The sequence below is a fragment of the Embiotoca jacksoni genome, unplaced genomic scaffold, assembly GCF_022577435.1.
Source record: "Embiotoca jacksoni isolate LCO1_2020_lvr unplaced genomic scaffold, fEmbJac1.0.p SCAF_6, whole genome shotgun sequence".
Taxonomy (NCBI): domain Eukaryota; kingdom Metazoa; phylum Chordata; class Actinopteri; family Embiotocidae; genus Embiotoca; species Embiotoca jacksoni.
In genome coordinates, this window is record NW_027185414.1 from 3,956,691 (window position 1) to 3,984,439 (window position 27,749).

The 27,749-nt window shown below is 41.4% G+C and overlaps 1 protein-coding gene across 4 annotated transcripts in view; it reads left to right on the forward strand.

Annotated features, from left to right (window-relative positions):
- Positions 1-27,749, forward strand: part of ntrk3b (neurotrophic tyrosine kinase, receptor, type 3b) — a 204,861-nt gene that overhangs the window by 107,962 nt on the left and 69,150 nt on the right. For 2 of the 4 annotated variants that reach the window (XM_069173510.1, XM_069173513.1), the window contains exons 8-11: positions 4,876-5,175; positions 5,760-5,774; positions 9,164-9,213; positions 11,346-11,448. In XM_069173510.1, coding sequence (XP_069029611.1) covers positions 4,876-5,175; positions 5,760-5,774; positions 9,164-9,213; positions 11,346-11,448 — 468 coding nt within the window. The remainder of the gene's footprint in view (positions 1-4,875; positions 5,176-5,759; positions 5,775-9,163; positions 9,214-11,345; positions 11,449-27,749) is intronic. The other 2 variants (XM_069173511.1, XM_069173512.1) reach the window with 2 other exon arrangements.

Here is a 27,749-nt window from a genome sequence, read left to right on the forward strand (position 1 = left end):
TTTTACGTATTAAACGGTTTAGCGTACACCAGGATACCGGGTTGAACACAGGTAGCTGTTCAGCAAAAGATTGTGCACTTTCTTAAACACTGAAAAAAATCAATGATTACTTGAAAGTGTCAACCTTGTCCATTCAGTCTCATTCGGGGAAAGAACAAAAAACAATAAATGCTTCTACAAAATACGTATTTAGACTCTAGTAGGTACAGTAGGAATGCTTTGAGTCAAGGATGCTCTGTGGGGTTTTTTGGGGCACAAGATGTCTTTCATGGCAACTTTGATGGTCTTATATGTTGGGGACTGCAATTTATCATGCATTAATGACACAGACAGTCTGAGAGAATAATTTACAACAGGAAAAAAAAAATCTTTATCAAGCAGAACAGCCAAATTATGCAGGTACATTTAGAATGCAATGAGGTGTTGCACAGTTACAAACCAAGTGAAATTGATGTAGCCAATTAGCAAGAATATATCCTCCAGCCCACATGAAAGCTCAGCCTTGATCTGAGCGGAAAGAGAAAAGGAGAAAAAAAATGTAACCCTCAGCAATGAGAAAGCAATGATGTGGTAACCATCAGAATGTTTTTCTAATATCCTGACCATGAATTACAGTATATACTTCAGGTCTTACATAAGTTTACCCAGTGGATTGGCCCTTGGGCAGATTTGGGACAGACTCTATTCAACGCCAATATTTATCAAAGGTGTCTGACATTTTTCTCTTTGTAGCAAGCTTCTTCTTGTAGAGCACAATCTATTGTAGCTGTTTGCAATGCGTCACGCAACCGGACAGGGGAGATTTGTCACCAATTCAAACACTCCCTACTAGAGCAGAGCTACGAAGGACCACACTAGAATGACAGATTGACGTTGCAACATCTAGTCTTCGGGGCCTCCTCCACACTTTTTGGATGTACATCTCTGGGCAATTTTTTTTTTCCTGTTGACACTCTGCTGGTGCTGCAAATTAACTTATTAATTTTTCACCACATGCTCTGATGGTAATTACATTTCCTCCCCTGTGCAGACTATTGTCTCTGGAAATGTCATAAAATAGCTTAAACTGCTGCTCTGAGTAGGGAGTAATCTGATTGACAGCGAAATTACCAGCCGTCAAGTGACATTCTCTGCATTCAAAGATGAGTTCCCTATTTTAGTGAAACCATAATTAACCACAATGCAAATTATGCAGGCCCATTGTTCTGCTGCTGCCTGGAACAATAGCAGCTCTACAGCTGTGTGGACTCACACAGCTTACCATGTTTTCTTCTTTTTGTCCTGTGGACAAGGTGTAACTGTCAATTAGGGCTACACCACTACTCACGCCTGGGTTGGCAGTTCACTTCCCTGAGTAGCTCTACAGTTAGAGCAAGGCATAACCTCAAATTAAGGAAAATCAATTTGAATATTGTGTGATTGAATCCCGGCTGAGGCTCAACATGTAACTGTGCTGTTTCTAACAGGTGAACATCTTAATGTGGTTCAATGTGGTTCAGCCCAGAGGGAATAAGTAGCAATATCTGTCCCACAAAACTGTTCCTCCGCTGTCACCGCCAGCCATGATGTCCTATCTGAGGCTGGCTGGTACACGGCATTTGGAGAACACCACCAGTGTCGGCGCTAGATAACATTGCACAACTCGCCTTGTATTCAGTGTTCTCGGTGATCAAAGGCACGCCGTTATCAAAGCTTGTCATCTGTATGAGTGCCACGATGACACCATGTTGTTATAGACCAGTATGGAGCGCCATAATGACTTGCATTGTATTGACCGAGACTGGACTGACAGCCACGCTGAGGGGAAAATGGATCGGTCCCTAACTGTCCATCAACAAGAGAATTTCTCTTCTTTTTTTTTTCCTCCTTCTCTTTAGGCTGCATGGCTCTATTGATGCCCTCACTTCACTCCTTCCTCCTCTGCTTTTCTTTACTGTAATCTCTTCTCTTTCTTCCCGTGCTCAAAATCACAGATTGGCACGCACACCCACACCAATGTGTTCGCACATTCACAATTCCTAGACTTTAGTTCAGTTGAATGGCTTTATTGTCACTATTGTCTGTCACCAAAGCAACGGATGAAATGACAGCTTTCACACACCAGTAAGTAGTTTATTCATGTCTTCACTCGATGATTAGTTGGTTTGAAAACACGAGCTTTCAACGACAGAACTGAAACAGTCAGTTACTTTTATGATCAATTAATCTATAAAACATTTATATTAATTAGTATCTTTATCTATCGCTCAACCGTTACCACAATTTCAGTTTATGGTTGCGGCCGCTCAGACGTGTTTTCAGTTGTTCAGAAAGGCCACACTAGAAGACGGTTGCACAGACAATGTAATAGGCCTACTATAGATATATGGATAACATACAGTCTTTCCTGGAAGGCATTCATAGTGATGACCTAATATGTTCACATAAAAAAAAAAAAAAGATTGCGTAAAGAATAAGGAAGAGAAGAACGCTACGGAGAGAGCTTTAAACCCAGCTAACTTTCTCAGCTTGACACAGCTGGTCAGTCAGGACATGAAGTGAGTATGAAAGTCAGATTAGCAGTTTTCCACCTGTATAGGTGGGGGTGTGGCGATGGGGGGAGGAGGTGGTGGATTTCTGTCACTTTCTTTCCACCTAACAGGCAGTTGTGATAAAACATACTGCCTCTTTTACAATTACTGTTTAACCAGCAGTGACAAACCAATTGTGCTGGATTACCAAATCTGCTATGAAAAACTCTGCCTTGTAGAGATTAAATTCCTTTTGTGATCTACATGGGCAATATTTCAAGGCGAGTCCAGTTTCCAGATCTCAGGATTGCCTCTGTTGTTATATTGGATGCAGTCCTATTGGCTTCTTAATTTGAGATGAATGAGAGTCAGCACCTACAAGTCTAAGGCCGTGGCTCTCTGCCGGAAAACAATGGATTGCTCCCCCCAGTTAGGGAGTGATTTGTTGCCCCAAGAAGAAGTTTAAATGTCTCCAAGTCATGTTCACAAGTGAGGTTAAAAAGGAGCGAAAGATTGACAGGAAGATTGGTGCCGAAAGAATGAGATTGCAGCTGCAATGTGTTTCCTGCGTAGGTTGGCTTGGCTGACCCTTAGAAACAGGATAAAAAGCTTGAACATTGAGAGTGACCTTGGAGTAGAATCACGGCTTCTTGAATGGAGACAGTTGAGGTAGTTTAGGCATCTTGTTGGAATGCATCCTGGGCACCTTCCATTGGAGTTCTCCCAGGCTTGTCTAACTGGTAGGAGGCCCCTTGATAAACTGCAGTTGATGTGGCTCATCTGGCCTAGTATTGCTTTAAAAAACTGGAGGAAGAACTGGAAGTCGTTCCTGGATAGATGGAAATCTGAACTACCTAGTCTCTTGGATACAAGGATAGATAGATTGTAGAAATCTTTGTCAGCATGGCAATGTTGCTCTATCTTTTGGTTTCAAACTGAACAATCTCTTCAACTTTCTTCTGCATTTCCACTGAACATTGTATGTGCATGCTCCCCAGAGGATGAAACATCATGACTTTAGCAAACCCCTGACTTTTCTACGAGTGCCAATACGAGGTTTAAGTAAAATGTTTTTGAATTGTTGGGCAGTTTACTTTGAAATGAGCTTTAAACATTCATGGCCCTCTCAGGACAAATTGCAACAACCTCAACTTTTTATTGCCTTTGTGTATAAAATGAACTATGCTCATAACTTCTCTTGCCCTACTTTAGTTATGACCAGTGACATTCCCGTCCGTCTAAGGTGTACCTTGTGTGCAAGTATCAGCATGTCAAAATGCTGAAATAAGATTGTATAGTGGAATAAACACTTAAACAAAGTGACATACAGTAAAACCAGGCCCAAGTACTGTTCCAGAGTGGAAGCTACTATAGTAACTTGGAAATGACAGGGTAAATACAGTAAAATGCAGAGAGGGTGGTTGGGGTGGGCCGGGCCAGTTATTAGGGCCCCAAACAACTCTTGCCCTAAAGCCTCTAAACGGATTAATCCAGCCATACAAGTCCCCTATAATTAACTGTTAATTAACAAATGACTTAACTAAACCCAACCCTATTTCTTGAAATCATAAAAAAAAAAAACGTGTATTATTTTGCATAGAACTGCAAGTGGATATTCTCTGGGGATGCTGCGGGGCTGTCTTAATGACAACATACACACATACAAACTGGGGGTTGTGGGCGCTGGGGTGGGATGGGGTGCTGGTATGTAGAACAGCCTCAAAGAGATACTGCCAGGTAATACAGTCTGCCAAATATTTCCTTTTGATGATGTAGCAGCAAGAGTGACTCATTGCAAAGACAAATCAGTGGATGAATTGTTTATGAAACGTATCTGATGGTATTAAAGTGATAAATTGCCTCTCAGCTCAGCGGTGTTGTGGATTCAGAGGTTTGTTGCTACATGTCAGGCAAGAGAGGCTCTGTGCTCGTTATACAGGGGAAATTCCTCCATCTATTTCAAGCAAGAGGAGTTCCTCTGTCTGTTACTTCTCCTCGCCATCCCACGTAGTGCTGCAATATGTAGCACGCTGTAAAAGGCTCATTGCCACTCCCAGGCAAGAAACCTGCCTCTTAAATGTCAACTTTCCCAGAACAAATCTGCTGTGTTTAGTGTGCTGCTGCATTTTCTGAGGTTATTCAAAGAATTAGGAAAGGTTTTCACCAGCCCAAGGGTTGTGGAACTTTCTGGTCACATAAAGGTCTTTGTAATTCTTCAATTTGTGTTTAACCCAAAGAACAGGCAGACTGGTGAAGGTTTTAAGAGAAAAGAGGGCTTTTAGGTGATCTTCTCACTTTTGTCCTTATGCTCTGGATGGGGTGTCAGTATGCCTAAACTGTTTCAATGTCTCCATCCTCCCTGCAGTCCCTCCAGTCATCCTGAGATTGGCCGAACCCGAGCAGCGCCTTGATACCTGCATCGAATTCACGGTTCGGGGTTACCCTCACCCCAAACTGCGCTGGTTCTACAAACAAAAGGAGATTCTCCAGAACGAGTACATCCGAACTGACATGGACTTCTACCAGGACTATCTGGAGGGCTGTCTGACCTTCCAGAACCCAACGCACATCAACAACGGCAACTACACCCTGGAGGCCAGCAACCCTCTGGGAACAGTCACCAAGACAGTATATGGTCACTTCCTTGTGGCCCCTGATGACAATGGTGAGTGGTGTAAGGAAACATTGGCGCCAACATAATCACAATTGAGGGTGTACTCATGGTTGAAAGGCCATTTTTACAAGGATTTCTAGTACATTTTTACTGCCTGAACATCGCCTTCAGTCTAATGGATTTAAATAAAAATCAAAGCACAGAAGAAAAGAAGAAATACTGCCAAGTAACTCTGATTCCCACAAGGGCGAGCATGGCTCACTTTTCATGAATGAACATCACAATTGGAACAAGTCATCGACCAGTTGAATTTTTTCTTTAACTACCTGTTGTATGAATTACAGGTTCCGTTCTTGGTGGAAGAACTATTGGGAGCTTTTAGGTTTTTATTAAAATCTCCCCTCCCCTCGCAGGGTGCAGGTTGGGCAGCTGATCCCGGCTGGCTGGAGAGCCGCCGGGGTTCATTCACAGCTCACTCAGGTAGATTGTTCACTTGCAGTTCACCTTGAGTTCGCAGGGAGGGGGAATAAACCCACAAAGACTGGCAAATTTCTCCCCATGGTCAATATTCCAAGGTTAATACCTTGTGTCAATTTAATGACATAGCATGACTTTCTCTGTCTTCTCTTTTGCAGACACAGTGGAACTAGGTGAGTTTTTCTGTTTTCAAATGTAACCCTGCCACTTCTTTTTTTTTTTAGCTTTTGTTTTTTAGTGCTTGTTTATTTGGCGTCAGTGTGCACACACATGCACACATACATCACTTATTGGTTGACAACCACTTTCGAGATAGTTACCATGGAGAAATTTGCTCACTTTGTGTTGCTGTCCATAAAACGCTGTCAGTGTTGCTGCTCAAGTTTGAGTGTTATTAATCTCCACCTTGGCTTTGCTTGGCAATCCAGGCTTTCATTATATTCTATGCCTTTAAGGGCATCCCAGGCTGTGCAGTGAGATGGCACTGTACTCACTTTCCTTGCTTGGATCACGTCTCCCTGCCAATGACCTCCAGGTGCTTTTTTCAGTTGTTTTTGGTTTACGCTAGAGTCTTTACAATAAATAATATTCTATTCGTCATACACCCTGGATACATCAGCCTCTCAGTGGTTTACAGTTTCCAAAATTCAGCAGACAGATCTCTGTCTTTTTTTCATTTTGTGCGATGTGATGCTTCTTATGTAGCTTCAGTGTTGTCCTGCTTTACTTATATATATTCCCATACACTGTCACGGTGAGGTGTCCTGTACAAGGACAGTCGTCTACTGCTTGGTAAGCAACTCAACTTGAATAGCCGGGCTCGGACTGGCTGTTTGCTAAGCTCCTCCCCCTCTTGCAACACATGTTGTTAATAGTGTCTGAATTTTTGAACTTGGGGTTTCTTTATTTCAGACTGAAAAACAAAAGTAGACTTTTGCTTGTAGCGTACAACTTCCTACTGGTTGATCACAGCAGATTTGATCAACTATAGCAAATAAGCTAATATTATTAGCGAGCTGTTTTGCGCTAACGGTATCCTCTTGAGTTGATTGAAAATACCACCTAAAGCTGTCTATTTAATGTTTCGAGGCAGCTGACTCACTCTGAAGCAAAAACCATGTAAAAGGATATCAGTACTCGGTGGCTATAAACGATATTGTGCAAGTAAAATAGCCGATGGCAGCAGATGACTCTTATTTCAGTCCCTGTTGAATGGCAAGAGGGAGGTTTGAATGACGTTTTATTATGTTTACAATTTCTGACGATTATGTTTGCCTTCTAATACCACAAAAAAAGGATTTAGCATGAGGACTAACCTCAGGGAATGTTAGAAGGGGTTGCTATGGTATATATTTGACAGTCGTGCTGATGTTAGTCTAAACTCTGTGATAGTAGCATGCAGGAGGACCAGTTTCAACGCAGTGGGTTAAAACTACACCTATACTATAGGACGTGTCAGTCGTGAACAAGGCTTTTTTTTTTTCCATTAAATAATGTTCTAAGAAATCCTCTCTGGCCTTGAAAACAATTCTATTTTCACTACATAGAGTAAAATAGTTAGCTGGACATGGTAACAGTTGCAGCTGAAACCAGAAACACTCACCATCAGTGTTAAGCTACGGTTGGACAGTCAGTCCGGTCTTCAGGGAACATTTGTTGATGATATTATTTATTTCTTGTATTGGTCCCTTTTATTCAGAACAGCAAGAATAACATACAACAAAAGTCTCCAGCAGGTTTCCCACCCCGTGAGCAGGTGGAGTGTTTGGTGGGCAGCACAGTGTAAATACAGTCACATTGCTGAAACGGTGGCTTTGGCCCGCTCTCACACTGCATCATAAATCTCATGAGTGCGACGTGTGGTTTAGCCTCAGGCTGTTGTGTCGGCCCCAGTGTTGACGGCTCAAACAAAGTGGGCCGGTCTGATCTCTGACCTTCATCTCGATCTTCTTCCATATGAGGCCATTCTTTCTAATCAGCCATGGATTATAAAGCCGCAGCGAGGCCGGGTGATGGAGACGGATAGGCGCAGACTGTGTGGCGAGCTCGCATGATTGCGAGTGGCAAATTCCTGTTGCCATACATGTGCACTGTCACACGGCTCGTGGGAGTGAGGCAGGTGAGGGAGAGGTGTTTAGAGTGTGAAACATTACGGCGGCGCAGTGTGAGGGAGTTCAGCCGTGGAGCAGAGACTGACAGGCTGACTGATACTAACACTGCTGAGGAGAGAGGAGGCCAGAGGGAGGAGAGGAGAGAGGGGTGAAGGCGGGGAGGGAGGCGGGACACGGAGATGGTAGTTAGGGCACTCACACTCCAGTGCAGTATAGTGTGTGTGTGTGTGCCGGAGCCAGTGGCGGCCAGTCCACCATGTGGCCATTCATTTGCCCACAATTACTCTCTGATGTCCTGGCTGGAGGCCTTAGACTGGAGCTTCCCTCACACCAGCTCAATTCATTTCATGGCTCTGCCTTATGACACTCGTTGTCACATGCTGTTTGTCAGATTCCTTGTTTGTACAGGTGTCGCATTTTAAAATTAATAAATTAGTGCTGCAGAGCGTAGAGTTCCGCTACCTGATCCGAGTCCAACTTGCTCCAGTTCTGTCTGAAATTTCAGGTCTCTTTTTTTCTCATAACTGTATTAGTTTGGTGCATTTTTAAGCTGATTTAATTTCACCTAATTTAATATTTGACACTTTAAGCTGCGTGAGCTTCTTTTCTGTTTTTCTGCTTATATAATTGTGTGTAATTCTGAAGCAGCTTGTTTGAAGTATTCTGTCTTTCTGTATGTGCAAGCACGAGCATGGATTTGCACAACTGTAATAAAACTTCCACAATGTCTTCTCATCTGGGGGCTTGAGTCTGACTGGATAGCAAATGTCAGGCTTTGTAAGGAACTTTGTGACAGGTGTCAGGTTTGAATATGTATTCAAGGCTGTGCAGACTTCGAACTGAAAGCCTTTAATCAGCCACAAGACATAAAAAAGCGTATTGTTCATCAACATTGTCTCGAGCTTTAATGGCACAAGAACGAGGAAGGCAACACTCTTCCGATTTGCGGCAACCCGCTTCTACAAGCTGGTCCCTTTCAGTTCATGTTGAGAGATATCATTTTAATTTGATTCTCTGACTTTCAGCAGTTTATGTAAAAAGAGAGAAACACAAATGAGGGAAGCACAAAAGAATGTATTTAACTGGACCTATCTGAAAACATGAATAAAACCATTTTGCTCTCTCAGTTATATACACGAGAGCACATCAGGTCTCCTAATTCTAGTCTGTTAGGCTGTGCATTAACCCGTGTAAATGTTCCCCTCATTTAATGTGATAATGGGTGAATAAACAGGTTCATTCGGTGGAATTACACCACTCTGGATTGAAATTTTTTTTTAAATCAGTTTGTACTTAAAATATATTTTCCTTCAGAATACACTGCATGAATAAAAAGAACATGAAGCCATTATACGCACTACTATAAAGCAGTGCGTGAGAAAACCGCGGCCATTAAAGGTTATTTTCCATCCACCGCCACTGACGCCTGTGTTTGTGCCTCTGTGTTGCAGCTCCACCGTCAGAAGGTGATTCAGGCCGACCAGACGAAGACACATTCGGGGTGAGTTTTCTCCTTAATGATGTTGATGAAACAGCTGCTAAAGATGGCGCCTCTGGTCTCAACAGAGAGCCGCTGTGTGCTTTTAAACGCAAAACCCAAACTGCCTTTTATTTTGTCAAAGGGCCGTCGTAGGGGTGTGTATTTTGCCTGGATGTGCAGCGCCGCGGCACAAATACTTCAACCCAGCAAACAACGTTACAGTCAAAGTTGTATGTTTGGCCACTTATGATGCTGATGATGGTAACACCGTCCTGCAGTGGGTGATGCTTTTGTGAAACGTTATGTAACAAAGGGGTTTTGTACAGTTTCTGATAGCAGCGCCGGTGAGTTTTTCCTCTGTGCTTCAGCAGATAGAGCCGCCATTAATGGGCTGTTAATAGACTTTTTTAATGGCAGACATTTTGACATATGATAGCAGGAAAAACACAGGTGCAATTAATAACATTAATAATGGCTGCTGTCAGTGGGGTGCGACAGTTCCACTTTCCCGGGCATGAGCTCACTGACTCACTGACATGCTTTACTGAGATTTCTAAATGGAAGTGAGCCACTGGGAGAGTTATTAATTCTACCTGAGCTTTTTCCTGCTATGACCAGTTCAAAAGCCCAGTGTGAAAAAGGCTGTCGCAACATCTTTTGTCGGCAACCACACGGAAAATATTGACATCACTGATGTGTGCAGCTACACCTGCTAACAGTTACACATCTACAATTTAGAGTGTTTTCATCATTTTTTGGAAACAATCCGTGATGCATGCAAAGTGAGGCCTTTCATTTTTAGCCTGCAGTCATCAGTTTTGCAGACAGAAAATGACGGCGCTGACGACATTCAACATGTGAGACTAAGAAAACGTATCACTTCCATAAGTTACCTGAAAGAGGTCCGTCCTGACTTTTACTCTCTCATGGACTTGAATAGAGGTCACCCGGGCGAACATGCTGTGTTTGTTCCACCCAACAACCCCCGACCTCTGCTATGTGGCACATGATGTCCTTCTTTGATGGCCCAACATGCGTGTTATCTTCACGCCGAGGCGAGACAAAACATCACACTGACACGATATCCTCTACTGCTCTGATGGATATATTAGACAATTTTGTACTTTTTTCCAGATGTAATTATGACTTGGATATTGATGTAAACACTATTTCCAAGGGGTAGACTGATAAATAATGTATCTCCTATATGACGTGAATACAGTGTTACTAGTGTAGGTATTCAGATAATTAGCCAAGTATTTTAACATTGTGTTTTTGGTGTTAACAAATTACACAAACCTCTTTAAATGCTTTCTTACTACAGGCCCATACACAGAGCTTCAGCATGTGTGAGAAATCCACAGTTGGACAGTCTTGTCATACCCATAGACACAGAAAGATGTTGACTTGTCATAGAAGGAAAAGAAACAGAAACACATGGCTCAATTCCATCAAGTGAGCAAACATGCTCAGTCCCTGGACTCTGGTACTGACTCGCCGAGATGGAACTCTGTCCTTTTTAATATTAATAGTTACACCTGTGCTGCTACTGCGACAAGCCAAAATGTCTTTGTTTGGCTGTTTAAATCTTAATAAGTGATTCTATTTGATTTTTAAGGAAATGCTTACTTGTTGGATGATTAAATGTGACATTAAACATGAACATAAACCCATGCAGGTGATGATTAGAAGCAAACTGTACTGAGTAAACCCTGAAAATCAGAATTATTGGCGGTATTTTCTCTGAACATTCGCGGTTTGTAGAGTTGAAATCAGGAATCGCAGGTTGTAATGAAGAGGATAAGCCAGGATTTTCTAAAGCAGCCGCAGTTACTTAGAGTCACATCATTCAGTAAGTCTGGCTGCAGATTTAAATTACATTCTGTCAACCTGAATACATCACAAAAAAGACATGTCCTTACACCACACACACACACACACACATACACACACACACACACACACACACACACACACACACACACACACACACACACACACTGGTGTAAATCTGAGAAAGCGTTCGTCACAATCTACTGGCTTCATGTCTGATTTGCAGTATTTAAGGTGATCAGATTCTGGAGAAGGATTACAACGTGAGCCCCTTCCTCTGATCGCTGCCTGAGTCTGACACAGCGTTTTCGTTTCTCCAGGTTTCCATCGCCGTGGGTTTAGCGGGCTTCGCCTGCGTCCTCCTCCTCGTCCTTTTTGTTCTCATCAACAAATACGGCCGGCGCTCCAAATTTGGTATGAAAGGTAAGTCTCCGCAAACAAGCAGACACGCTGATAGGCAGGCAGACGGTTAGCTTTGTTTTCCACCTTTATGCCAGTTGCATCATTGTACAGTATCCATTCCCCTGGCTAATCTTCCTTTCAAAACCTTTGTTCGATTGAAAATGTACATGAGCAGCCACTATGGAAGGCCTACTTTCTCCTGCATGTTAAATGAACATGCTGGATTTGAGTCCTCAAGAGGACTCATTTAAGAAAATAATATATTTTTTTCCCCCTTTGGAAGGGACATTCATGGTCTTGGTGACTGTTTAGCATTGCTGTACTTGAGTCCTGCTAAAAGGCCTACATTTCCCATCACCCATACACATGCACACATGGAGCAAAACGGATCAATACTAAAGAAGCGTGTGCATGCAAACAACTTCATATATTCACTGTGTCTGCTATGTAAATGATCACATGAGGATTCCTGAATTAATTAGCGGATTTGGCGCTGTCAATCATGCTGAGTAATTCAATAGGATTAATGTGTCTTTTGTGCATGCTGAGCTTTCATTTTGGGTCAGGTCCAGGTTTTTTTTGATTATCTCTGGCGTTGGCGTGCCGGAAAGGAAAACGCTGTCGTAGTGTTGATGTAGGAGCCGAGAGGAGAGGAGAGGAGAGGAGAGGAGAGGAGAGGAGAAGTCTGACTGGTTCAAGTTTAGGTTCAGACATCTGTTCATCCTTGGTTGTTTGCGGCGGGCGAGTTTGTGTGTGACTCAGAAAACAGTGTCGCTTCACCACAAAGTGCTCCTGCTCCATATGTACTTTTTTAAAGTCATAATTTTTGTCAGCTTCTTACATTTGTTCCCCTTTAAAAAAACAAAAAACAAAAAACAAACTACAATCCGTACATGTTGTAATAACATGTCACCTTGACCCCCACTTCAGACCATGCATGTTCTTCATTACGTACTGTAAGTATGGTTTAAAGTAGCATTAGCCGCTTCCATCTTTTAATTAGCTCCTCTACAGGATTAGCATTCGTTACTTACCTCGGTAAAGAACTCTCTGCTGTAATTATTTAGGGGTGCCAATTATTGCATTGGTTCTAATCAAGGATGGGTCTTATAGCTAATGAGGCTTTACAGACCTGTTTGTAATGTCATAGGAATTTTTAGCCGTTCCACACAGAGAAAACAAAAGCCACACATCAGTAAGGAACCCTGATAAAGAATAAGTGACGATAAACCTCCTGAGTTGGTCTGTATGAGATGAGATTTAATCGTTGCCGCAGCTGCTCGCTAATGATGCTTCTGCTGTTCTCCAACTTTCTCATTCCTCTCTGTTAAAGCACCTTTATTTAATACATGGGAGTGCATTTTTATACAACAACAGACCAGGTGGATATTTATTTCCAACCACAACTATGAGTTGCTGCTGTGATTTTGATTTAATTCACATTGCACGCAGCATAGAATCAATACAAATCTGGGTGTAAAACTCAGTCTGCCGGTAATCTGTGTTGCCTTCTTTTTTTTTTTATCACTGGCTACCAAATTAAAGGAGAGGCTCTGCTTCATGTTAGGAACTTAGCATGTTTTAATGCCAAGAGCGCCCGCTGATACTGTAGGAGTCCATTGCAATGTGTGCGTCGTACACCCACCATCAACACATTCAATATGATAAAATTCAATTTGAATGCAATAATTTAACTTAAGCAATTCAAATTCAGATTATATAGGATTTAAATTCAGCTTCTGGTGACATATTTCTGCCCATACCTTCGTGGCATCACTGTTACACTCTTGTTTCTACACTCAAACTGAACCCAAAATGAACATTATGAAGAGAAATGTGACATTTCCTTTATGTATTTCTTCTAAACAGAACAAGTGAGGACAACAGTGACATAAAAACAGCAAAATGAGGTTATTTAAGTAATACAGAGACAAACAAGTAGAGGGAACATATTTTACATTAAGACTTTTGCCTCAACACTTCCTGTTGAAAGACTTGAATCATTTGGTTCATTTGAGCTGAGTTACCTCGTTCAAGGCAGGAGAAAGAGACACTTTAAAGCTTGAGCAAATCACCTGGTTTAGCCATCAGCACGTCTGAAATATACAAGTTTTTACAAAATTATCAGTATGATATAGTGCCTATAAATGCAAAGGATGAAAATCCGATACCTTTCTACTGCCATAAGGCTCAGCTTTATGTCCTAACGTAATGATTAAGAAACAACCAATCAATATTACGACAGCGGTGCTTCCTCGTCCTATCAGGTTGTAGTTTATGTGGCCAGACAGTGAACACAAAAGCCTGTCGAGTTTAAATGGAGATGCTACTGTCTTCGCTGTCACTGTGAGTGATTGAGGGTATAAAAGACTTAAAGAGAGGTGATGTCATTGTGGACTCTTTCAGGACCTCGAACTGTTCAGTACAAAGGCCTGATTTGTCCAGCGTGTGTGTGTGTGTGTGTGTGTGTGTGTGTGTGTGTGTGTGTGTGTGTTTTTCTCCTCCCACTCTTGTTCTGGAGAATCAGCTGGAAGGCTTGAAGAAGTCATTACCTTTGGATGGAGCCATAATGGATTTTCGCTCCACTAAATCACTGTGGCCCTTTTGGTTGTTGGAGTTTGATCACCGACCGTTTCTGGGCATCCAATAAAAACTCTGTTTTTATTTTTTCTTCTTCTTTTTATGTGGTTGGAGGCTGTGTGTGTGTGTGTGTGTGTGTGTGTGTGTGTGTGTGTGTGTGTGTGTGTGTGTGCGTGCGTGCGTGCGTGCGTGTGAGAGAGTTGATTTTCTGGCATTTCAAGGCCCACCGACAGGTCCGACTGATACACTGCTGCTCCGTTTATGTGGTTGTAATTGTGGCTTTATGAAAGATACTTTACTCATGTGTGAGTGTGCATATCTCCTCACACTGTGGATAACCTGTTGCTCTAATCAATATGTTGTCAGCCTGCCTCCCAGCTGAAACATCATGCAGCCGGATCATCAGGCTCATCTTTCAAATTGTGATTCACACCACTGGGCTTTGAAGTGTCTTTCACACAGATTTTTGTCAGCGGGGAATCAATAATGCTTCTTTAGAAAAAGACACTCAGCATGACAGTAATAAGTATTGTGCGCCCCTGTCATCTTTTATTATGTTCTTGTGGGAAATTGCCCCACCCCTGCTGCTGTAAGTGCAGCCAATATACAACAAAATGTATATAATTTTTTCACCTTCCTGTCTTCTTAACACACTTCCTTAAGACGGCGATCACAGTATGCGTCAAGACTGTATATTTTCAGAGTGGATGCAGTAGACATTTTAAACAGTAAGTGATTTTAAAGCCATACAACTTTACGAACTTAATGAGAACTAAAAAGGATTTTAGCTTCTCTCCAACATGTATGCTTAAACTTTAAGTGAAACTGAATCGGAACTCGGCTTACAATTGATCACAGTACACAATCCATTATGGTGAATAAATAATAATGACAGCACAATATGAAAAAAAAACCTTCCAGGTTATATTCTGTCATCCCATCTGAAATGTTTTTGTAATCATTACAATACAGCAGCACATCCAGCTCTGGATTTAATGAATAAAAAATGTTTTGAATTGATTCTGAAGGCCCCCAAAAGAGTTTGGAAATCAATGCCACATTGTGATACGCTCTGGGTAAATTTGGGGCTCATCCACAATAGTTGTTGGCAGCTGCTGTGAGTTTACATAAGGAGCAGATGATACGGGCACTATTTTTGGCTGCATTTCACGACAGAGTTTTGATTGGAAATATACAGTGAACAAACAAATATGTCAGATAGACATGACAAATGATGGAAGAAACGGCGGAAAGGGAGGTGGTTATTAATCAGTAGTGCCAAGATGGATGTTTCTTAAACTAACTGAAGCCTGAAACTCAATCTGCTATATTTAGTTCATGACCTGTAGTACAGCTGTGTGGCTTTCATATATACTTTTTTGTCAGCTGTCATTTCTATAGAACAGAGTGAAATAATTTCTCTTTTCCATCACAAACTATCCTTTTTTCTTCTCATTTTTAGAGCTACAGAAATAAACTAAATTAATTTTGTAAGTCTGTACTCTTTATTATATTATTTATTGTGTGTATTAAAACAATATGACTTCCCAACATTTTGCATGTAGCACATACAGCAGTGAGGACTGTATTAGGTATGAAAAGTTGAAAGCACACAACTAACAGTAGTAGATATAAATACTACCACTGCTTGTAGTAACCTAGTAGTTTACATTGCGGACCAGTGCCACAGTGTTTGGGACAAATCTATAGGCTTCTCACCGCATGCTAACTTTATTAACCTGACTCAGTAAACACTTACAGCTCAAAACATGTGGGCGCTTCGTCCCACAATATGCAACAATTCTGCCAAGCCTGTGGTGAAGTGTGCATTCACAAGGTGTATTGTCTGAATTGGACTTTGATCGTTTAAACCACCTCATTTTATAAAAAGGCAGTCTCCAAATTTCTATGTTAATTATCTAGATATTTTTTTATTTGTCTTGAAGCTTCTTTTTGTCTTTTATGCTTTGAATCGGTTTTAATTTTCCTCGTAAAGCATTGCAATTCTGTTAGGAAAAGAGGGTATGTGAACAAAGCTTATTATTATCATCACTATTAATAATAAATGTACTCCAATATGGCTTGCCTCCATCCTGTAAAGGTCTTGTTACCGTAACTCTTTAACCACAGACACAGTAGGACTGCATGTCTGTGGGAAAAATAAATCAGTTTATTCCTTAAACAGAAGCTCCAAAACTTTGAGAAAGGAGCCAGGGGGAGCAACAGGCGAGGAAACTGTCAATCATGGCTGTCAATCATTGCAATCATCAAGCACTGTCCTCAGCCTCAAGCCGTGGTAGGTGCAGCTGGATGTAGAACCAAAAAACGAGAGTTGAATATGTAACTACAGTTCTGTGAATTCTGCCTGTCAGATGTTATAGTTAGGCATCAAACTTGTCCAGGTTTCAGCAGTGAGTGGTGTCAGTGGTCAGAGGTAGGTGGTTGGTGGTGGTGTTTGTCAGGAAATGTCTTGTGAAAGGGCCATGTTCAAGATATAACAGGGTCTTAAATTCATCTTTCAAACTGGCCTTCATAAATTGAGTGAACTGTAAATTATTACGTATAGACCGTTTAGCTTAAGACACTCGATTAGGTAAACCGAAAGGCAATACTTCAAATGACATTATTTCCTATTTTCTAAAGCATATGCAATTGTAAAGAGATTATTGTAAGCACTGTGTTTAATTGAAAATTGTGATGTTCATTTCTCACAGTTTACTGACATTTTGTACGAGAAGATTTATTGATTAATCAACAAAATGATCAATACTCTAATCAGTAATGAAAGCAATTCTCAGCTGCAGCCCTGCAATTAGTCAAATGGTCTCTGCGTTCCAATATCCATTCTACCATAGTATTTAGTACACCAGAAAAATATTTTGTGTGTCCCAATATGTAGTATGGTACATGTAGTATGCCAAAAGTACCAGGATGTCCTACTGTATTTGGTCGTATTTTGCAGTATGCAGGCCAGCATGCTCTGGCTGATGTAGCGCTGTGGATAATTTTTATGATGAAGTAGTATGTCCCAATTGTATACATACTACATGCAACAGTTCATACTTTTAAAGGCAGTGCAAATAAATAGTGTGCGATTTGGGAAGGCAGAGTGTATCTCACGTTGATCTTTTTATCTCTTAAACCTCTTAAATGCACATTTAAACTGTTCTCACTCTGGCCGGCCTCATGTGACATACAACAAACTGCATGTTCAGGATAAATAACACCCAAGAACCCTGTTAATGTAAGGAGATTGCAAATGCTGCGCGAAGCAAAGCATACAACTGATTTGTAAATGCTGAGACACTAAGACGTCAGGGTCAGATGAAGTCGAGGTAGAAGGACCGGGCACTGGTCTACCTGGGAGTCAAGGGGTGCGTACTGTTCAGATTTAATCACATTTAGCCACCTAGCCATTCAGTAAGCACTGCTTCTTAAGGTTATCTCTCAGTCATCAGTGGAGCACGCCGTGAGAACTGAACCTGTGATATTTGTTGAAACATCGGCCCGTCCCCTCTCCTTAGAATTTTGACTTAATCCACACAGACAGTTTCGGGTTTTTAGACATGCAGACAGACAGGTAGATAAATCACAGAGAAGCCCACTAACTCAGTGACGCACACACCTATACACACACGTTCACTCACAAACCGTACCCTGCAGCGGCCTGCTAGCCTCTGTGATCCAGACGTGTGTGTCAGGGCGACTTACCCTCCTCTCCGCTACATTACCTGAACCGGGCCTGGGGATGATCAGGCCACACACACACACACACACACACACACACACACACACACACACACACACACACACACGCGCGCAGCTGTATTTACTGCATCATTGCCTCACTTGGCCTCCAGTGGCCAGAGTGAGCTCAGCTGCTGAGCAGTGAGACATGTCCGTCTACAGACAGACAGATACTCTTGCCATGTGTCTGTTCAACAAACGTCAAACACGGTTTAAGCCAAAAAACTTTTCTTTGAAGTGTCATAGAGACTGTTAAATGAAAAGTAGACCTTCCAAAATATAACTTTAAAGTATTGAACAACCATCAATTACATTACATTACATTTCATTTAGCTGACGCTTTTATCCAAAGCGACTTACAATAAGTACATTTCAACCATGAGGGTACAAAACCCAGAACAACAAGAATCAAGAAAGTACAATTTTCTTCAAGATAGCCAAACTTCAAAGTGCTATCAGTAAGTGACATTTTAAGTGCTACTATTAAAGGTAAAGTCTGAAGAGGTGTGTTTTTAGTTTGCGGCGGAAGATGTACAGAGTTTCTGCTGTCCTGATGTCGGTGGGGAGCTCATTCTACCATTTAGGAGCCAGGACAGCAAACAGTCGTGATTTTGTAGAGAGTTTAGCTCAGTGAGGAGAAACAAGCTGATTGGTAGAAGCAGAGCGGAGGGAGCGGGCTGGGATGTAAGGTTGGACCATGTCCTGGATGTAGACTGGACCTGATCTGTTCACAGCACGGTACGCAAGTACCAATGTTTGGAAACGGATGCGGGCGGCTACTGGTAACCAGTGAAGGTGATATGTCAGTTGATATGTCAGTTGAAATTATAAGAGTTTCCATTGATACAAATCAGGAGGGACAACCTTGGTGAACTATCCTTTATACTGTATAATTGATTGATAATGTATAGACTGGATTCCATTCAGCTGTTTGCTCGACATTGTCAACCAGCAATCTTCAATGAAGACCACGAGACCCAAACAAACCTGAAATATGAAGTTTCAAAGTGTTACGAGAATTAGTCATTTAAAGTGCTCCACAGTTTTAGATACAATGTGTGATGCTCCTGATGGTAAAACTCATCAACCAAGCTCTAAATTCACTAAATATGACATGGGCTATTCTGGGTTAGGGTTAGGGTTGAACGGGGGAACATAGGACCGAGGGGATGTTATGATCCTGGGAACATAGGATCGTGGGAACCTAACACCCCAAGACCATGGGAGCGTAGCAACTTGGGAATTTAGGACCCTGGGAAAATTGGATCCTGAAATCATAGGCCTGGGGGAACGTAGAACACTAGGAACATAACACCTTGGGAACTAAGGACACTAGGAACGTAGGACTTTGGGAACGTAGCACGTTGAGAACTTTGGACCCTGGGAAAATCGTACCGTGGGAAGATAGGACCTTTGGAAGGAGATATCCTCGCAACATGCACCAAATTTTGCACCAAATTTTTTTGATTAATTTGTAAATTTGAAATAAAATTTGCTTAAGTACATTTTACAGTAACATTGCACAATTATGATTTATTTCCATATTATCACAAATATTTTGTGTTTATTATGTGTTGCGATGGGATGATATTAAAAAAAGGGGGAAACACTTGATATTTTGGCAACTATAACTATTTAATCATTATTTGGAGATTTTGTACATATTTTCCAAGATTAACTTTTTTTTTAAAGTTAAAATATCAAATTACATATTAAAAAACAATACTCAACGCCATCAACCGAAGCACAATTATACAGACCACAAACCTTGTGCCTTTCCTGCACAAATTGTGTTTACCTTCTGCTCAGTTGCTGCAGCTCCATCATCCTAATTGGCTGTAATTCATTCTTCTGAACATATGCGACAGATGGAGACTGCCAAGAAAACAGCAACAGGGCCACGGAGAAGTGCTTCTTTCTCTCCCTTTTTTTTTTTCATTCTATATCTCCTCTCTGAAAAAGAAGGACGTCTTTTTGGAAGTAAAGTTCATCCGGCTGTCGTCATATTGTGTTGATTTGCTGCTGATGCATGGCCACAGACTGCTTTTAGTTCCAACCCTAAAAGCACTTGAAAGCTGCCTGCAACCTCTCAACCACAGCATGATCTCACATGTCCTTCCTTGGTTCTTTTCGCACCTTCTATGGAATAAAAAAAAAGGAGCTACTTACTTATTTATCTCCATTTAAAAGTTGCATGAGAGCCTTCCCAAAGAGTCTGATCGTGATGCCGTCTGTCCTTGGATGGATATAGAGTGCCGGGGTGGCCTGGGGTTCACACATTGGATATGCTGTTCCTGGTACAAATAGGATATCTATTTTTTGTTTTATTTTATTTTGGACTCTTAGTGCTAGACCGCTAAGAGCTAAGTGCCTAATGTGCTCCTGGTGTCTTTCTGCAGAAATGTACACGGCTCTTGTGACTCCCAGTAAAAGGGCCAGGTTTTCCAGAGTGGTCTTGTTGAATGCACTTTTGACTGGCTGTTTGGAAGCTTCTTCCCTCTTAAAGTCTTCGCTATTAATAGTTCAGGTGCCTGTCCTTGGTCCTCTGAGTTTAACAATGGTTTGATATAGCATCTTTAAAATGTCCGGATATGGCAGAGATACAGTTGTAGGACTAAAAGAGGAAGGCTTTTGGAGCTGCTGCAGCAATTTGGCTTCATCCCCTGAAGGGAATTGTTCAGAAAATATCATGTTTGCTCCTCTTGTTCAGCCTTGGAAACATATAAGGACTAGCTGTGTGAGAGGAATATAGTTCCACTGTATACCACTTAAGAGGCCGAGCTGCCTTCCCCTGAACAACAGATACATGGTAATGCTTCAGGAAGAACGTTTTACTTTTCCATGTTTCTGTTGTTCTGAAAAACTCCCTATTTTGTTTTAATTGTCTCAAACCGGGAAAACGTATAGTGTGAATCTAAACAGTGCACCTCGGGGCTTTTGTTCCGATGCAAGTAATTAAAATTGAGCAGAATGCTTAATCATTGTTGAGTTTTCACATCTTCTTGGTTTAAACCACATATTCTTTAACATTCATCCTGCACAGCCCACTCCTACAGTCTTTTGTCTACTATTCAGTGTTGGCCATATTTCTTTTGAGGACCCGCGTTGTCCTTAAACTCACATCAACAGACGGCTTTTTGTTTGCAGGAGAACCTCCGTACAGCGAACGACCATAAGCACATTAATTTCTGCCTTGAACTTTAATTCAACCTCCCAACCATGCAGTATATTCTTTATCCTGGAGGACTCTGCTAATGAATATTTTGCTCATTTTTTTACTTGCAGTTTACATGAGGCCTTGAAATAGACTCATGTGGTATAGCGCTGATGAGTTTCTTCTCGGTTAATGAACATTAAGGGACATAGTCTCACCAGACAATGCTTTTGGAGTGCAGCGAAGTCAGCTTGGACAGCACTTTCCACTGTCTTGTAATACAGAACTGACTGTTCCCTGTTGGCGGTGTCAGCAAGAGGTGATGCTAAGTGCTGCCCTTGTTATTATTATTATTAAACAGACCGTGTTGGAAGGATTGTTGAGGCTAAACAGGTGTATGAAAACCTGGCCAAAATTTAAGTCGACTCGCTCACCTGCTGCGAGCTGTAACAACAGCTCAGCTACCTGCCAGCTGACTGTAACCTGCGGTGTGAAAGTAACCCAGGAAACAGGCAGACTGAGGAGTGGTAAACCTCCAGCCTGTGCGCCTCCTCGTTCCAGTCCTCCTGCTCCCCTCAGAAAACCTTTGGCACAACTCCAGTTTTGGATATTTCTGCGTGTGGAGAGCGATGCTTCGCTCATTACACCGCACGAGAGAGCATCCACTCAGCGGAGGGCCCCTGATTTCCAGGGTTTGAGACAATGATACTGCTGCCTGATTAAAAACATTTTTTTTTTTGTAAATCACAAAACTGAAGAGAAGTGTGCCCCCCCCCCCCCCCCCCCCCCCCATCCCACACACACACACAAACACAAACACACTCAAACTACTTGTTAATTCAGTGTGAATTATAGCCACCGGTCCAGGAAACAGCTCAGATTATGTAAGAGCCAAATGTAGAGTGCCGCATGCTCACTCCTACGCTGGAGTGGACAGGACTGTGATTCCTTTATACCGACTATGAAATACCAACTCTGAAACAGTCAGTGATGACATGGAAGTATGTTTTACAATGAAAGCATTCTATGTCTATACAGTATATTAATAATACAATAATTTATATAGGACTGAGAATATTTTACTATAGAATATCCCAATGTATACATAAACAATATTGTACATTTTGTAACATCAGCACACTTCTATTGTACGTGTGGAGCAGGAGATGATACACTATATATTTCCTGCTAATTAATGACGTAAGCACACGGTCTTGTGTAATATTGCAGTTATACAACAAGTTACCAACTAAATAAAATATGTAATTGAAATGTATTCATGTTGTGGGAAACTCGCTCTCCAAATATAAAACTTTTTGTTCGTGCAATCTCCGTTTTCATGGCAATACATGGCGTATGACTAATAATTGGAAAACAATCAGTCGCACCAGTAGACTCTTATGTAATGTATGCAATGCTTACTACTCCAAGAAGTAGTAACGACTTAGCAACAGAGACGATTTCGAGTCTGTTTTAATCAAACTGAATAAATACAGCACATAGAAACAACAAAACTGCTTTGCTCGCTCAATCTTGTTGTAACTAAGATATCTTCTGAACAAAGAAATCAATGTACTTTTAAGATGGTAGGGACGTGTTACCCACTCACTGGCACAGCTGATATGATCAAAACCCTAATAGGCTAACAGTTCTCCAGAGCATTGTTAAAATACAAAAGTCAAAATCTATTAAAAACAGATAGATGTGATCATTTCCAAACTTTTACAACATGTTTTTATCAAAATAAATATTCTGCCTGAATCCAAATTTGTTGAAGTTTAGCCTTTCAAAAACATTTTCACTGCGGTCACAAAACGGTTTGCTTTGCGATCCAACGCAGATAGTTGGGATGTTGCCACGGAGATGGCGGAGTGATATTTTGCAGTGATGAGCACTGTGTGCTGTAATACTGATTTGAACACGTTCAATGTTGACAAATTAGATGTCTTAGTCAGAACCACTTGTTGTATATTGAATGTCGTGGCACTGTAGTCTAACAAATTATATATATTATACGTGTTAGGTTTTGACATATTCTTCCGTCTATTATCTGAAGGGAAAAAGGTGCTGCAGGTATTCTACAGCTGTAACAGTGACAGTAGGTTTGGGCTCATTATCCTGCTGCAGTATGAATCCTTCTCCACAAAGATGCAAACCAGAGGGTGCAGCATGTCTCTGAAGAACAGGGTGCTTCTTCTCCTCCTTCACTGGGAGTCAATTCAGTGCGAGTGTCCAACTTTAGAAAGCAAAACTCTCTCAGACAGGAATATTCCCACCTCTGTGTATCACTGTAGGTTTGATACACTGCAGTATCATCCTCTCTCCTGTTCATCTCATTACATACATCCTTCTGCTACAGTCATAAATTCTAAATCCTAAACATGGATTCATCAATAAATAGGACTTTTTTTCTATCATCCACTGTGAAATGCTGGCATTGTCTTAGTCCACCCGAAGAGTTTGGCCTTGTTTCTCCTCCTGAGAAATGGTTTAGAGACGCTCCTCGTCCTCTGAGAGCACTACGAGACAGCCTTCTTTTGAGTCTTGCGTTCTTTATTTAGCAAATTCTGTATCTGTGATGAAGCTGCCTTTCCGTGTCTCGGTGAACAAATCTTTACCTTCTGATGGTGTCCTCACTTTTGTACTGATCCATCCAGTTTCTAAAAAGCCTTTTAGAGTCACATGCACTGCCATAGAAACAATCTGACTTCTGACATTTCACCTCGTTCTGGCTCCATGTTTCCCACCATCACGATGCTACTGAGTCAGTGATGTTCTGCTGGGAACTTGAGACAGCCATATTTATAACAGATGAACAATGGCTGCAGGCGGTTTACTTGAACGAGCCTCTGATGAGTAGATCAGATCTACTCGAGTGTCATGTGACGAGGAAGGGATGCAACTTATGGAAGTCTCACCTAATATGGTCAGTGCCACTAATTTGCATACATGTATTTTAGAAATACTGCAGAAAATCAAATATTTATTCTTCATTTTACAAGTCAGAATTTTTTGTTTTTGTTTTTTTAAATCCAGGTTTACATGACACTGACAGATTTTCTGTGTTGTCCCAAACATTTTGACTACACTGTGTCTTTAATTACACTGGATGCTGCACTGAAGTTGTAGTGCTGACAGTATTATACTACATGAGATTTTTATTTTTTCTATAAATACGTGCATATTTATAATATTGTGCACATTGTTATAATTTTTTTTAATTAATACTTATTCTGCAGTATAGTTTAATAGTGGCAGTAATTTGCAGCAGTGGTCAGGACCTCCCGGGAGGCTCTTTGAAATAGTTAAGAGTTTGCCAAGTATTAAAAGCATAACATATATTTTTATTGCTCAGGATGATGTTGTTTTTTCTTCTCTTTAATTGTTGCCTTTATCTGATCAAATTCTCCGCATTTTCACCAACTCAGGCCTCTAAAAACACTTGAAATGAAAGACAACGTTGCTTCTCTTTGAGAGTCAAACCAGAGTAATTCCTGAAGGGCACAAACTTTGTTCCTACATGAAGTGTACACAGCAGGTCAAGCTAAAGTGACACCCTCTATATGAACTGAGAATTGCTGAATTTTATTTTATTGTATCCTGCTGTTCTGTTATCATCATCATCATCCTCATCATCATCATCACTCAGGTTCTATTTCTGAGCTCCCATTCATTCCTTTGTGAAGATGCTGATTTAAATGTCTGTTTTAACATCTATTTCCGTAATAGTGAATCATCCGTATCCTTCATCTCATCATATCCTTTGTATCATTAAACAGAAGACAACAAAGATTTCCAGTTCAAAGGCAGTAAAAGACAAATTGGTCCTGGTTTATATATTTCTCCTCAATCACAGACTGACAAATTAGACTTCTTACAAACAGTGTATCAGTGATAAGAGGCAGGAAACCAGCTGTCATCCTGGACACAAATAGATTGTTTTTGTCTTTTAATAAAAAAAAAAATTAAAAAATATTTTCAGTAAAATAATCACATTTATTTTCACAGTAAGTTCTTTGACCTTAAATCCCAATGCCTGAGTAACAGCTGACTGTTTATCTAGTTGTCCATGATATCTTCTCCCCATTATACATCTGCCATCCAAGGCTCATTCCCATTCAAATATTAACTTGGCTTTCCTGCTATCACTCATATCAATTAAGCCGTTTTATAACTTGACAACACTGATCTTTCATCATTATTCACGGGGTTCCCACCCTCCTCTGATCACGAGAATTATAACAGATCAGAAACCCAGGAAATGCACACATTTGCTCATCTATGTGCGTCGAATGACTCCAAAGTCCAGATGAGTAATCAGGGAGAGAGCTTGATTTACAGTGACTTCAGAGAGTAACTGTTTAAGCAGTTTAATGTGCTGTTGATTTATTTTAAAAACTGGGCTTTTTTGCCCGTAACATTTCACCCAGTTACTCATAATTACAAAATAAAAACACGTTTGGAGAATCTTTGACATTTTGTCAAAAACCTCAAGCTGAAATCTCTAATTTACAAAAGTATTCAGTTCCTAAAATCAGTACTTTTTAGAAGCAGCTTGGGCAGCCTCTGACATACATTTACTTCCTTTTTTCTGACACCACTTATATGAAGGGAAACACTTTCTTCATATGACGCTCTTCCTCAACACAGTCAGCATCATCACTGGCAGACATCCCATCCAGCATCAGCCTGAAGTCATTGCGGTCGGACAACCTTCCCTCCTGTTAAATATGGCACCATCTCCCCATATACTGTATATCCCATCAGCCCATGTTCCCATCAGTTTGCATTAAGACACCGAAGGGACCGGCAGACCTCTGTGGTATAGATAGGGAAGAAGCCTCTTTTAGAGGGGTGGTTAAAGTTTTAGCTCTGGAGAGTAATTGTTGTGTAATCACAACTTGGGGATTAATTATTCATAGAAGCACGCGCGCGCGCACACACACACACACACACACACACACACACACACACACACACACACACACACACGCACACACGCACACACGCACACACACAGTCACGCAAAGCGAATCCCCCTCCAATCTCTGCTTCTCTCTGCTCTCCTTCTTCCCTTCATTTGCATCTCTCTCTCCCAGTACCTTGCTCTCCATATGTCTCTCGCTCCCCCTCTCTTGCCGCACTAATGGAGTTAGTGAGCACCGAGGATAAAACAATTAAAACAAAATTCATTTGAATGAATTAAAGAGCAGGGATCTGCAGCAGCCGGCACTTCTGAGGCAAGACGAATTATCCTGCATGGCTGGTTTAGTAGCATTTTACAGTGGCCTTGTCCCACCTCATTAACCTGTGTATTAACCCGTAGAGAAGCATTGTTAGTACACAGCGATGCAATATAGATTGGAGCATGTATATGTGTGCGGGAGGAAACAGTTCTGTGGTGACGGGTTGGGTAGCATACAGCTGTTACCTGTGAGCCTGCAAACACTGTATGTGTGATGAATAACTGATGTTTCCAGTGTTTTCCAAGCACCACGAGTATTTGCAGGCTGACGTATGAAAGTCTTCGGAGGCTGTTAAGGAAATGCCAAGGCCATCTGGGCTGCTCTAAGAGGGTGTGAAATGAAGATGGAGAGTGTGTCACCCTGCGATGAGAGGTCATTACCGGCTCCTCAAAGGCAGCAGATTATGTCAATTTTACAGGTCACAGTCTTGTGGGCCACTGCATTTTTTTTATCCCCTTTGTCTCTGTGACACCTTAACGCTCCGTAATGAGTCCAGAAGTGTCTGCAGTTGAAATGTGCATCAAGAGCTGCGGTGCTGAAGGAGGTTCAATGGCGTAGGCTTATCCATAAAGAATGTATAGATAATTGAATAAGGAAACGTAACAGTACTATGCTTTACAAAACTCATATTATACTCAAGAATACAGAGAACAAGCACGAGTCAGATGCCGTGGTGGTCCAAAACAAAGGCTCCACACTGTTCTGCTCTGCACGAACAACCTTCTCAGCTCATCTGCTCTGTAGCAGGAGAGCCACATCATTTTAGCGGGTTAGTCGGTGAGCATGTTGACCCTTGATGGGATTTCCAGTGGACTCACTATACTTTTGTTGTGTTGAGGAAGCACAAAGGTTTCCAGGGGAACTTTCACTCTAAATCTCTCTTAAAGGTAGGGAGGTCCTCAGAGGTGGTGCAGCTCAGGTTGTGTTTCAGGTGGTACGGTGAAACCTCTGGAGCTTGTTGTGGAATGAAGACGTGCCTCTGTGTCTGTGTGAGAGCACCTTTTATTGCTAAAGACGAGTGCACGGAGCTTTAGTCTGTTGACAGGAAACAGCCTTGTCTAAAATGCATAAATCTCTTTCAAATAAGCTGTATTTTACTTCCATCGACATCGCTGTAAATGTTCTTCATGTTTCAAAGCATTTACAATTATATGTTCTAATGGAAGTAACACACGGTGGCTGTTTTTTTGTTTTTTATCTGTAATGTCATCCAGTACTCTTCGTGGACCATATTATTATTATTTCCTATTTATCTTCTGACATGGCTCTAGAAAAAATATTACTGTGCTGCTCCGCACAGTTTTTACATTCAAAGTTTATAGCGCAAATAATTTGGACCGACAGCAGCGTCCCCTGGCTGATTCCATTTCAACTTGATTTTGTTCGATTTCAAACAAGCGTTGCAGAGCCGAAGCATTCGACTGCCTCTTAATCAAGCATGTTCTGACTCTGCTTCATGCTGCCGCCCTACTAAACAGTATATTGTCACTGCTCCTGCCTCGTTGCCAGTTATTTATTTATTGTTTTAATCCTACATCAAAATTGGGCAAGTCCCGCCAAAATCCAGACTGTGTCCGTTTCCATGAAAAGAGAGC